Source organism: Panthera onca, chromosome A1 (assembly GCF_046562875.1).
Source record: "Panthera onca isolate mPanOnc1 chromosome A1, mPanOnc1 haplotype 2, whole genome shotgun sequence".
NCBI classification, from domain to species: Eukaryota; Metazoa; Chordata; class Mammalia; order Carnivora; family Felidae; genus Panthera; species Panthera onca.
In genome coordinates, this window is record NC_138339.1 from 132,315,276 (window position 1) to 132,329,647 (window position 14,372).

General features: G+C 37.8%; 1 protein-coding gene across 1 annotated transcript in view; it reads right to left on the reverse strand.

Annotated features, from left to right (window-relative positions):
- The window catches only part of ADAMTS19 (ADAM metallopeptidase with thrombospondin type 1 motif 19), a 236,214-nt gene that overhangs the window by 68,071 nt on the left and 153,771 nt on the right, over window positions 1-14,372 (reverse strand). Inside the window, exons 13-15 of the mRNA XM_060636222.3 lie at window positions 13,798-13,970; window positions 7,213-7,340; window positions 2,829-2,949 (exon numbers count right to left, since the gene is read on the reverse strand). Of these exons, the coding sequence (XP_060492205.1) occupies window positions 2,829-2,949; window positions 7,213-7,340; window positions 13,798-13,970 (422 nt within the window). The remainder of the gene's footprint in view (window positions 1-2,828; window positions 2,950-7,212; window positions 7,341-13,797; window positions 13,971-14,372) is intronic.

Below are 14,372 nucleotides of genomic sequence, written 5' to 3' on the forward strand. Positions count from 1 at the left end.
CTATTATTTCATGCAATAGAATCCATAACACTATGACTCTCCACTGCTGTGCCAAACATACAAACAAAGTCTAAGAGGATGTGTTCCTTATACAGGATCAGTATCATCATCTCTTATGCTAAGAATAACACATTTTATGCCCATTTTCTTCTTAGTGTATACTGATAACTATCTAGTTCTATTATCAGCCAAATATACAATTTATCTTTAAAAATTCCTTTAAAAATTATCCCACATCTAGGCAAGTTACAATGAGACATGATAAATGCACTAAGAAAAAGAAAAAAAAAAAACTCCTCAAGTTTATTTTCTAGCTCCAAAAAAAATGATTTAACAAACTCTAAATAGAGCACAGGGACTGAAAACACCCACATGTGTCTGCACATGTGTTACTCATACAGTATATATATACAGTGTCCATGGCCAACTGGACCAAATAAGGCTACAATTCCTTCAAGAAATTCTAGGAAGTCCATAAACATAAGGATAAAATTGTCTGAAGAGAAATGTACAAAACAATCCCCAAATCACAAGGAGATGAAGCCCACGATATAATTAAGGGCTCATACAGAGTTTTGTTTTTAAAACTTCCTAAAATATAATGCTTCATTATTAATTACATTGATAAATATTAATGGATCACACACTGTGCTGGTCATTGGGAATGTAGAGTTAAAAATAATCATGAGATTTTCCCTCATTAATCTTAAAGACTAGGAGGGAAAGAAAAATTAATAAATGTAAACTTACAAATGTGATTAGAACCTCACCATATGGATACAAATATAGTGTCACTAAAATAGTTGTTAGTGATGGGGGTAGAGGTTTTCAGTGCTCACCGAAGTAGTGACATCTGACTGAGATCTAAGTGATGTCTAGAATTAACCAGCAAAGCTAAGAGAAAGCTAAAAGAGCCATATTTTTAAATGCAAGGTGCTGAAGGGAGCATGGTCATTTGAACATCTGTAAGAAATTTGGGAAGGAAAGGGATGATGGTGTGAGACGATGTCGGAGAGACAGGTAGGTACAACACCATGCAGGACTTCACGGTCCAAACTAACAATTCTAGTCTTTTCCCTGAGAGCCATGTGAAGCTAGCATATATCTGGAAGGAGGAAAGCAACATTAATAGCCTCTGATATTCTCAGTATCTTAGGCATCTCAGACATTTTCCAAATAATAGATTCCATGAACACGAGTTACCAACAGCAAATGAACAAATGAACAAAAGTAGAAATTAAAGTGCAGTAAAAACAAAGGAGGTTTGAAGTAAGAATCTGGGGGAAAATGTACCCACATAACTACAGTCAGAAAGGAAAGCAATTTTTAAACTGGTATTTCTCTTTTATATGCTCAGTGGGAAAAAAAAGTGTTATTACAACTAAATAAAGATATCAGTGCTGAATGCCTATCAATAATTCGGTGAACTGTTTCCATACATAGTAAATAACCATGCAAGAATAGTCATCAAAAATTCTTGTATCTTTAAACCCCTTTGGTCTTTCAGGCTTCATTTTAACTTCATACTGGAAACCCTCCTCCGCTACAATCATCCTGGAAAGGTTATTATAATTGTACTTCTTAGTTGAAAGTCTGAGAGGCTATTACAGTTAAGTATGACTTTTCTAAATGAGCTCTGGCAGATTTTGACTTGTAGGACCTGTCACATTTTTCACAGCTTTGGAGGTTGAGAGTTTTGATCTACACTTTACCCTGGGCCTCAGTTATTTTTAGGCTTTAAGATCTCCAAGCTCACTTATCTTTTATTCTGCTGGGGCCTAGCAAAAGGTTACATTCAACTTTAGAGGGCTGTGTCTAATTTTCTTTTCCGAAGGACTCTTTTACCTAGAGGAACTCCGCTATCTTGATTATTCAAACACAAATGGTTGTTCTTAGTATTCAAACTAATACATACTTTAGTCTCAGGTTTTTTTGATATTTGAACAAGAAAAGAATTTAAAATAGGAACAAGCTGAGGTATGTAGTCTAAGCATGCTGATAATGATGAAATTATAATCATAAATATAAGATAGTTTAAAAGACAGACATCCAGGTAAGATACTAATGTAAACGTCTGCTTCCTCCCAGTATGCTTGAGGACCTGAGTGTAAGGTGTTTTCTGTATATAAAGCAAATCTGTAGGTTATTATATTTCAGTACAGACAGTATCACTTTTTGTGGTGGATCACTTTAAAACTCACACTACATAGATCATTGATGGTCATTTCATTCTTCCATCCCCTGAGTACTGGTACTTAGAGATGATGAAACTAGAGAAGAAAGGATGACTTTCCACTATTCATATATCTGGAACATCTTCTGATTCTCCCTGTTATCATTTCCACTATGCTACACTGCTATAGACTCTGTTTCCAAAATTTTATTCCTTCAAAGTGAATAAAAACATTAAAAAAAAAACAAAAAACAAAATGGAAGGCTGAAAACCTGAAGACTAATACTCTCAATAGCTGTTCCACGCTGTTAGAAATCATTATTCTCTGTTAGACATCAGGCTTTGCATTGGAGAATAAGATCTCTAGAAACCTGATAGCATTAGCCAATGCAAATTAGATTATTCCCTTTCTGCTCCAATATATTAAATGCATAACAGATGACTTCATATTTACATTAATGGGACATGGGCTTGTTAGAGTTTCTGGCTCATGTCACAGGTATTGTATGTCATCATGGAAACTCACTCCCTATCCATTAAAAAAGTCTTCAATGATGGAGTCAGAACTGTGATTTCTAAGTCAACTTCCATGTAATCTCTTTCCCAAAGACTGTTTAGATTTATTTTTTTTGAAAAGAATTAAAAGAATAATTACCTGCTCCTCTGGTGTGATTAAAATCTCCTTTAATAATTTTGCATGATTTTCCATTGCCATTGCATACACCACAATGATCTTCCCTTGCAAGGGACCCTAAAAAACCATCACAGCCAACCTTCTGTAACAAGAGATTGACAGTACATTATAAAGTGAGTTTTTTTCCACTTTAGCTTTCTTAACCACTAATTTAGAACGAACCTAGTATCTACACACTAGACACATTTAATTGACAAATGAGCAAAATGTCATATTCTCTGGTGCAAATTAACAGAGCAAGCTCATGTCAAATGATATCATTGGTAAAGTGACCAAATAGCAGGACAGCAATGAGAATATTTTTCTCACAGTAAGAATTAAATGGTATCTTAAAGCAATTTGGAAAAAAAACAATATTGAGACAAATGCAATTTATATAAATCCCCAAGGAAATCACATTTCTATTAAATATAACATGATTAATCTACTTCACTCTACTTAACATAGAACAGATATACTCATATATAGAAGGCTTCACTTCTTAAAGTGGTTCCAAAGCAAATGCTCAATTATTAAAGATAACTTTGTGAAAATCAAACATAGGTTTATTTTCACCACAGTTCATGAACAAACTTCTATCCTCATGTTCTTTGGCATCTAGCACGGCTGCTATAAGAAAATATGAACAGCGGGGACATTCATTTTAATTTGCTTCCAGAGGAATTACATTAATATGAATCTTCTGGGATAAAATCATCGACTCCTTTCTAGTGAATAATGCTGGTCTCCCATTGGTGTTCTGAAAATATGATTATAAATAAGTATGCAATGTTCTGCATACTCAAAGAGCAGAAATTAATATGTCAATACTGTCAGAAATAAATTGTTGGATTACACAATTATCCTTAGCCAAGTAGGAGTTGCAAGAGAGATTGATGATACATCCATTTGTAGCAAGTTACAATTATTTTAGAGGAATTTTAAAAATATTATATGAAACAGGAACAAAAACAGGTTTTTTTTCTGTGTTTAGTGTTGGTGGTGCAAGCGGATGATGAATATCCTGAGAAGGCAAAAATCACATTAAACCTGCATAATATAGCATCCTTTCCTTTTATCCAGGGGGATATATCACTGTCAAGAGGTGGCAAAGCAATGCATTAGTAGAGAGGCTTGATCTGCAAATCAAAGCTTATTCAGGGAGAAATAAAGAGAATGTCTGTGGATGAAAGAGGTGGCCACCACAGGAAATTCTCAAAATACAACAAAGGTAGGGTAAGAGCTCACTAAGCGGGAGCCATGAAAAGACCTGAAAGTCCTGGTGTGAGGGGAAAAAAAAAATCTCTCATTTACATACAAATGAGGACAAATTTACAGTAGAGTGCAGAGTGGTTTTGAAATGAAAAAAAAAACAAAAAAACAAAAAAACAACTCTAATGCTCTATCCCTAGTTTGTTTCTTGGCAAATACAATAAACCCAATAAATAGTAGTTAAATGACTGAATAAATTAGTACCTACTGGTTTATTAATTTTTTTCCAACCCTTGTAACTGGGATACTATAATTCTGTCCACCTAATATAAAAGCCAGGGATAGACATAATGTCATAGATCAACAATCATGGATTTTAAAAATAAGAATCAAGGATTTTTTATTTTGTAATTTATAGTGTCAAGTACCCATACTTATCACAATATGCTTATATATCTCCAGACATTGAGGATGAATGCCTTTGAGAAGGTAATGTAATTTAATTGGGGTGGCCACCTGAAATACCACTGGTGTCCTGGAGATGGGCAGATAACATAATACAGAAGAGAGCTTTTTCTATCCTTTTCTGGGACAGAAATATCATGGAGACAAAATGGGTCACGAGGAGAAAGCTATTTTCTTCTTTTTTTAAAATTTTTAAAGTTCATTTATTTATTTTGAGAGAGAGAGAGAGCGCAGGGGAGGGGCAAAGGGAGAGGGAGAGAGAGAATCCTAAGCAGGCTCTGCACTGTCAGCACAGACCCTGATGTGGGGCTCAAACTCACAAACCATGAGATTATGACCTGAGCCAAAACCAAGAGTCAGACACTTAACCAACTGAGCCACCCAGGCACCCCAAAAGCTATCTATTTTCAACTGCCCTTCTTCGTCCCTCTCCAAGTTTACAATTGTACATTCAGTTTTGGTGCTATGTATTTTGTGTAGCGAAACCTGAAAAACAGGAGGTCGTCAGAAAGAAAAAAAGTAGCATGCTTTTAATTATATGGAAAGACTGAATGTAGCATTTTAGTTAAAAGCCAGAATGTTGAAGTATTCCAATTCTGTCAGAAGTCACAATCCATTTCGTGGAACTTAATTGTAACCATCAGATTCACGTGGCACTTACGCAGAATTTTTTTTTGTTGCTGTTGTTTTAATTTTGATGTCTAGCTAGGAACTCTGTAAAAATATCTAGCTTACACAATACTGTTAAGTGAAAACATGGGCAATTTAGGCTATTGTATTTAGCATATAGAGTTAGGAAAATACTTTTTGAAAAATAAATGCATTGAAGACAAACTTTCATCTGACAGACTTACATATAGTGACAAAATAAAGTTAAAACTTTAACTGCACAACATTCAGGTCTGAAAACAAAACATGTATAGGTAAATGTCTGCAATGTTTTTTTTTTTACAGGCAAATGAAAAAATTACATTTCAGGTAACTGACACAAGCTGTTAAAGAACAAAGGAAATTAATATGTAATTATAAGACTGTTTCTTATGCCAATGTATTACATGATTCTGTGCTTTCAATTCTATAGAATGCTGGCAAAACACAAAATCTTAGAGTTGGTAAAGTATTTAAGTTCCGTGTTGTTTCCAAGTTTTTACCCAGAGTTCCGTAGGTCTCTACTGGAACACAGGTTGGTCCACCCACACCTTGTACATGTTTTCAAATTTTGGCGCATGTGCATGTGTGTATGTACGCACAGGCGTGCATTTTTCTGGGGAAAAAAGGAAACCTTTCATCAGATTCTCAAAAGAGTGTATTGTACAAAAAAGTCAATGACCATTGGTTTACCAACTTCATTTGACAGACTGGTTAATAGGTGTATAACACACTTTCAGTGATTTTCATAAGAATGTCATTTCTTAGTGGCTGTCACGGATTCAGTACCGCTCCACTCAGATGCTTCTTTCCTAACTAAGGGATTTATTTCCTTCCCATGCCCATTAAGTTCTTTAGCCGATGGCTCTCATCAGAAATTGCCTAGACTGAAGAAAACTGCCTTTCCTAAGGTCCCGTCTCCCTCCTAGGGCAGCTTGCATCCAGACACGAGTAGATGCTAAGGGTAAAAAGGCTTGGTTTTCTCACCCCAAATGAGGACAACTCTGAAGAGCCATCCCAGCTTCAATGCTCCTCACATGGTAGCCTGTTGTGACTGTACCATAGCACACTTTCTCCCTGTGCCTGACCCTGGCTCCTTCCCCTCCCAGCATGGATGGTGATCATACAGACACTTGGCATTAACCTCTCAGTTTATTAATCTCTCAGGGAAAGCCAATTTGAGATAGCGGTAGAATTATAAGCAGCAACTTCTAACTTCTAGCCTTTGATCTCTCCCACTCTGCTGTCCACACTTGCTATAAGAGAATTTCTACTTTTCTCAAGATAAGTGAAGAGTGCATAAATGCATGTAGCAAATGGAGATTTTTTTTAATCTTTATTTTTGAGAGAGAGAAAGAGAGATAGAGAGAGAGCAAGCGGGGGAGGAACACAGAGAGAGGGAGACACAGAATCCGAAGCAGGCTCCAGAATCTGAGCTGTCAGTACAGAGCCTGATGCAGGGCTCAAACCCATGAGCCGTGAGATCATGACCTGAGCCCAAGCTGGCAGCTCAACCGACTGAGCCACCCAGGTGACCCAATGGAAATGGTTTTTAAAAAGAAAGATATAAGCAAATGAGATGTTTAAGCATTATAAGAAAACTGAATATATATTTGAAAATCAGTTGTTTCCAGTATGTTGAAAATGCTTCAATATTAAGTGAGTAATAGGACTGATTTTATAGGTTTTTGCCACACGGCTCAGCCTTGGACACAAGATATGGAGAAGTGCAGTGCTTGAATTTTGGGTCTGGAATATTTTGACAGAAAATGCTATTTTAGATGCATAATATTTACACTACAGAATTAAAATCTCAGGGTCTTTCAGCTGGTCATGGATTTTAAGATGATCTAGTCCAAACCCTTGGTTTCTGAAGACAAGGGGTTTCAAAGCAGATCAGACTTGCTCAGGATGACAGCCGAGTAAGAACTAAATCCACAGCTTTTGAGTCTGGGCACAGAGTTTTCCACCATACTGTGCAGCTACCCAAAGGCACTCATAGCCTCCTTCAGCACATAGTCCCCCTTCTTAAATGTCTTACCTGACACCTGCCATTTGCACAGACATCTAATCCCTGATATCCACATGAAGTTCCATCCATTACTTTTTCTGATAGAAGGATAGGCTGTTCTTTCCCAACAGGAGAGCAAAACAAGGCACATGGTTTTTCTACACACAGAGTGGATAAAAAAAAAGGGGACAAGTTACTCCATAAATATTTTTATCTCAAGCTTTATTTTTCAGAACGTTGTTGAGTACAAAGTATAATTTGATGTGAACTGAGTAATGCAATTCTACAGTAGTTATTATGAGCAGAAAATGAGAGGACGCCTGGGAAAAAATAGATATCCAATGAATAGTTATCTCCTTAAGAAATACGTCTTCAAATTATTTTCAAAATGTATCACTTATTATTTTCTGGCACCAAACCTCTACCACGTACAAACTGATCACTCTTGCCCACAGATATTTTACACACCAACCACTGATTTTTCCTCATATCCTTTGGAATGAAGTGCCTCTTAAGTACATATCAGAATTCTGCCTATTTCAGATTTACTTATTGATGAAAACTTTCTTCACGTGTCACTTCTACATTCCAATACACTAATTTTCAATCCTATACATTTGGCGTTTTCTAATTGCAAACTTACTAAAGGGAGAAAGAAGAATTTCTAAGATGAGCAATTCTCCTAGGATTTTCCATTACAAGGATGTTTAGAAATGCAACAGAATCCCATGAGAACATTCCCTGGAATGCACATGTGCTAGCTAGGACTCAACTCCCTTTATTGCTTACTGAGAAAGCATGCCAGTATACATGATATCTAGGTTAAGAAACACCATCCTAGGTGGAGAGGGTTTGAATAGCTGGCAGTCTTCTTCAGGGCTTCATTAAGCAAGAAGGTAGGGTGGTTAGAGTTAAAAGGCATGCCTATCAGGCTCAGTCAAGAGTGGCAAAATATTTTTAAAGTGCTGTTTCTATTTCTAAGTATCCTACAGAAGAACTGTAGTATTTGGTAACACCAGTAGTAGAATTATCCAAATCTGAAACTTCAGAGCAATTTCCATGCTACATTACTACTCTATTGGCTTGATACCAGTCAGGCCCTTTGCTGTTTATTAAGCTCATATAAATAGAATGGAAAATAGTTTACAGTCTTTGACACTGATCTTCGCTTATGTCTTCAGTAAAGTTCCACGTATGCTGATGGGATTCTATAAATACCAAATAACAGCCAGAGGCATGGAACAGGGTATCACTTTGCAAAGAGAAGACAGACAGTTAAATGAGCCTTCAGAATTGAACATTTCAAACAGTTTTCACATGTGGCTTCTGAATACTGCTCTGAACAATTCTGGGGAGTTGGAACATGGCCTTCAATGTGCATGGTTTTGAAATTTTCCTTTAAGATGCCATTATAAGCTGCAATAAAGCATTTCAGTATGCTCTCACACCTCAAAGTAGGTTATGTTTATTCAATGACTGCTTACTATGTCATATCTTTGGACTTAAAAACAGCTGCTATAATTGCAACGCTTTAAAAGTTATATATATATATATATATATATATATACGTGTGTGTATATATATATATATATATATATATATATATATATATATAAAATTCTCTTTCCGGAGTTTTCATTGAAGAGAGGAGCAAACCAAATATATGAATAATGTGGAAAGGAGTTAGTCTAGAAAATTCCATTCACATTCCAAGCGAGAATTCAGATAAAAATCTTTCTATTTCTTCTTTTACAGCGTATTGTCAATTCACTGTGCTTTACAGATGACATAAACATTTGACACCAATCTTCCTTCCTGGAGTATACCCTTGAGATTGTGGCATTATAGTGATCCTTGTAACAAGCCAGTACTTCCTTGGCAGGCAGGCTTTGTCTTGATTTAAGAGACCAACCCTTTCCAAGATATGCATTAAACATGGATTTCAGCCAAATTTCAGCACAGTGTATGTAAAATACCTGAATGCTAAAGCCATGCATCTTTTTTCTCTAAAAATAACTGTTCACTATGGCATTGATACCCTTATTTAATTTGCCTAGCCACAGATTCATGTATTACATAAGAATAACAGAAAAATCCCCTTGCATTTTAAGGTGTCATATGTTATTAAGACTTGGAGTTTTTTTTCAAAGAATTAGATATTTCAATTTCTTCCATAGTGCTATATAACGCAAAGACCATGGTTGTGTATTTTCTTTATGCTATGGACCAACATGTTTGATTGATATGTGTCACAAAATTATAAAAAATGCTAACCTGCTAATTATGTAAATATTTATTGTGGATCGTTCTGATGATACACATCATTTTATAAGAGGTAGGGGCTTTTAAAATTGTGATTTCCACTGGCTTTAATATTTTAAATTGGCCCCCATCCAATCCCAATTTTTTTTTTTTTACACTCTGGAGAAAACCTGTTTCCTCTGTCTTATTTCACATATGAATGAACAGGTTTCAAATGAATTTAATATTATCAAATTGAACAGCCAGTTAGAGACAGAGATAGGATTGACCCTCAAGTGATCTGATGATGATTTTCATTATTTGAATAGTCATATTGTTCCTACTATAAAAAGGTATGGCATATATATTCAAAATTATGCAACAAATACTCATCAGAAGCTTAATATTTGCCAGTCTGTCCACTCAGCACAGACATAGAGAGAGTACAGACACCTCAAAATCTGCTACAATAAGGTGCTTGTGAGGAGCACATACCCAATTTGGAGGATCAGGGAGATTCTTTTTTCCTAGAGGACCTGACATAAACTGAGTCCAAAAAATCAAGAGCCATTTTTCAGGGAAATAAATGGGGAGAGACAGACCAAAGCCTGAGAAAGAAAAGGTATTAGGCTGAGAAACCAGCATGTGTACAGGCCCAGGCACAAGAGAGCACACTGTGTGTGAGGGATGGACTGGAAGTCGCCTGTCTGTGCTGGAGGACACAGAAGGGGACGGTGACCCCAGGCAAGAGAAGATAAAGGGACGGTCACGCAAAGGGCCTTAGCAACCAGAGGCAGTTACATCTGAGATTGGTCCCGAGAGCAGCGGGGCTCACGGAAGGGTGCCACGTGGCACAGTGGTTGACATATCCAGCCTTTAAAGGGCCAGTCTGGCTGAAAAGTGGAGCACGGGCTGTAGAAGACTGGCGAGAGAGGGGAGGAAGGTGTTTGAGAATCCAGTGCAAACATGAACAAATGTTCTGGCAGGAGAACACTTTGGACAAAGAGGGTTTGCTACTTGATTACAGGGATGGAGACTGAGGAAGAATGGTCCTAGCTTAGCTTGGGAATGAGACCGATCGTGATACCGTTCCATGTGACAGAGCACAGGGAGAGAAGCAAATGCAGGACTGAGACAGAAAGGAAAGGGGCATGCTGAGTTAGAAATAATGAGACGTTGAGTGAAGATGTCCATGCAAAGGATGGGTAAGCAACGAAGGGGCTCAGGACAGAGAGATCTGGGTGGGAGAGAAACATCTGTGTTCCTTTGGCATACGGATGATAAATAAAGCCTAGTGAATAAAGTATTATTATCCCAAGGAGATCACTAGAAAATTCATTCACCTAACTTATTAAGTGCCTACTCTGTTCAGGTACTGTTCACAATGTTGAACATATAGCAATGCAAAAACAGGATAAACCCTGTTCTTCCAATAATTATGGGGCACATATAATAAACAAATGTAGGGGTGCCTGGGTGGCTCAGTCGGTTAAGCATCCGACTCTTGATTTCAGCTCAAGTCACGAGCTCATGGATAGAGTTTGAGCCCTGCATCAGGCTCGGTGTAGACACGGTGGAGCTTGCTTGGGATTCTCTCTCCCTTTCTCTCTGCCCCTCCTCTGCTCACTCTCTTTCGCTCTCAAAAAATATAAAAACTAAAAAAAAAATTTTTAAATACACAAAATGGAAAAGTATTATGGCAGATGATGGTGAGTTCTGTGAAAAAAGAATAAAGCAAGGAAAGGAAAGGGATTGAGTTATTATTTTACAAAAAACCTAAAGGAGGTGAGAGAATGAAGTACACAGATACCTGGAGATGGTGTTACAGCAGGGAAAGCAGGGGTTTTCAAGACACTAGGACCTATTCTAGGCAGAGCAAGTGAGCCAGTATGGGTGGAAGTGTGATGGGGAACAGAAGGGATGAGGTCAGAGGGTCAGAGGAAGCCAGGTAGCAGAGATCCTTCTAGGCCCTTAGAAGGAATGAATGTGGGCTTTCAGTGAGCTGGGAAGGTACTGGAGGGTTTTGAATAGAAGAATAACAGGAAATGACTGACAATTTAGATGTATCACTCTGGCTCTTGAGACTGAAGGAGAGCACAGGCATGAAGACCAGTTAGAGGGCTACTGCAGTCACAGGGAGAGAGACAGTGGCTTGTGCCAGGGTTGGAGTTCTGGTGATGTTTGGAAATGATAAGACTCTGGATGTATTTTAAAGGTAGGGCTCGTATCCATAAAAATAATGAAATCTTGCCATTTGTAACAAAATAGACAGATCTAGAGAATATAATGCTAAGTGAAATGAGTCACAGAAAGACAAGTCCTATACAATTTCACTCAAATGTGGAATTTAAGAAACAAAATGAACAAATAAAAAAAGAGACAAACCACAAAAGAGACTCTTAACTATACAGAACTGATGGTTGCTGGAGGGGAGGTGGTGGGAACATGGATGAAACAGGTGAAGGGGATTAAGAGTACATTTAACTTGATGAACCCTGAGTAATATATAGAAATGCTGAATCACTGTATCATACACCTGAAATTAATATAACACTGTACATTAACGACACTAGAATTAGAAAAAATGAGGCTCATGTGACCTTACTGATATTTTGAACATAGAGTAAAAGAAAAGAAAAAAATGACTCCAATGTTTTGTCTAAGCGTCTAGAAGGAGGCAATTACCATTTATTAAGAGGGCAGCATGAACAGAAGATTGTGCTGTAATTTCCTCTCACCTGAGGAAGCAGTAGGATTGGAGGCCATCATGGCAAAGAGAGCATGACATGTTTGAGGCAGTAAAACAAGAACAGGATCTGGAGTTGAGAGTGACAGGGAGCAAGGTTCTAGATGAGACATGAGGCAAGAGAAGGGAGCAGATTACCTCCTCATCCTCCTGCTACCAAATACAGAACACTACTGTCTGTCGTGGAGTGATCTGCCTTGTTGTTTGGCTGTTTCCATTAGTGCTTGTATGCTCAGAAGCTGATCCTGAGAGAAGGGTTTTGTCAGATGGGTGCACTGAAATTGATGAACAACGGAATTCAGGCTGTTGATAGGAGGGTTACTGAAATGATGGAAAAGCACAGTCCAAACTGACTAAGGGGAGAAATAAGGACAAGAAACACTGACGGTCAGTTAAGTGACAGAATTCACAACCATATTTGGTAGCTGTAGCTCAAATCCAGAGCTCACCGACCACGGGGTTGAGGGGCAGAGGGAGAGACAAAGAATCCCAAGCAGGCTCCACGCTCAGCGCAGAGCCACACGCGGGGCTCAACCCCATGACCTTGGGATCATGACCTGAGCTGAAATCAAGAGTCGGAGGCTCAACCAACTAAGCCACCCAGGTGCTCCAGAACTATCTTCTTAAGTAATAAGTTTAAAGGACAGTTGCAAAAATAGTACAGAGAGGTCTCATGTACCTTTTTCCCAGTTAACCCCAATGGCTACACTTTCATAACTAGAGTACAATAGCAAACCCAGGAAACTGACATCAGTACATGTATGTGTATACTTCACTGATCACATGCGTAGATTTTACAACCACCACCACAATCAATATCTGTAAGTATTTTATCAGCACAAACTTCTACTTTATGTTACCCCTAGGTAATAGCACCCATTCCTCTCCCCGCCTTCATCCCTAACTCCTGGCAACCTTTAATCTGTTTTCTATCCCTGCAGTTTTATCATTTCGAGAATGTTACATAGGTGGAATCACAGAATATGTGGAGTTTTGACATTGGCTCTTTTCACTTAGCATAATGCTCTGAAGCCCACCAAGTTGCTTCATATCCATAGTTCCTCTTACCGCTTCAGAGTATCCCATGGTGTGGATGTACCTCAGTGTGTCTGACAATTCAGGGTCTCAGGACTTTTTTGGTTGTTTCCAGGTTTTAGCTATCAAAAATAAAGCTGCTACGAACATTTGTGTATGGGATTTTTTTTAAGGTTGTGAATTTTTATTTCTCTGGGGAAAATGCCCAGGATGGTGTTTTCTCAGTTGTATGATAACTGTATGCTTAATTATTGAAGAAACCACCAAGCTATTTTTCAGAGTGGCTGTACGATTTACATTCCTATCAGCAACGTAGAAGATCCAATTTCCCCTCATCCTCACCAGCATTTCATATTGCCACTCTTTTAAAATTGAAGTTAATCTAATTGGTATGCAATAATATACACCACATTAAAATAAATACTTGTAGTCAGTGCTTGTGATTGTTATATGTATTAAGTAAAGGCTGGAAAAGGAGAGCTCTGAAATACTTAGAATATAATCTGTATAATGTGTGAAATAACCATGAGTAAAGCACCTTGCAAATCCAGAAGTCTGCTTAACTAAGATGGCGGTGACCTGGGTACTCATACCTTCATCCATGACAGCTTGCCACTGAAGACCATGCTTTGGGTATGAAGTTCTAACACTAAAGGCCTGACATTGCCAGTCTCTGAATCCAGGCAAACCTGCAGGACAAGGTGGATTCTCACATATTCTGTATTGTTTTCTGGGACCATTACAATCCCTTGCTTCAGAACCTAGCCTAGAAAAAATAGTACAAATAATCAATTTTATCTTTTTTTTACGTTAACCCTCACTTCAAAAAAATTAAAAGGCATTAAGTTAATAAGGTATAATCCTTTATATTAGATCATCTACTTTTGAAAATGTGGACACGTTAAGTGATCGCTAATAGCAGGAAATCCATATGCTTATTTAAAACCTTGCCACTTAACTTGCCATGACTATGATACAGAAGAGTAAAGGGCAGAGACTGGGGGCAAAATAGAAAGCCTGGGATTCCCTCAAAGGAGTTTGGTTGTAACATTTTCACATACTTTCTATAAAATTGCTTGTGAAGGCATTGGGCCACTGAGCCCAAACTAACGGTAAAAGTATAGAGCTGAAATGATTTTCTTGCATGCTTTCCTGGGATCACTCTAGA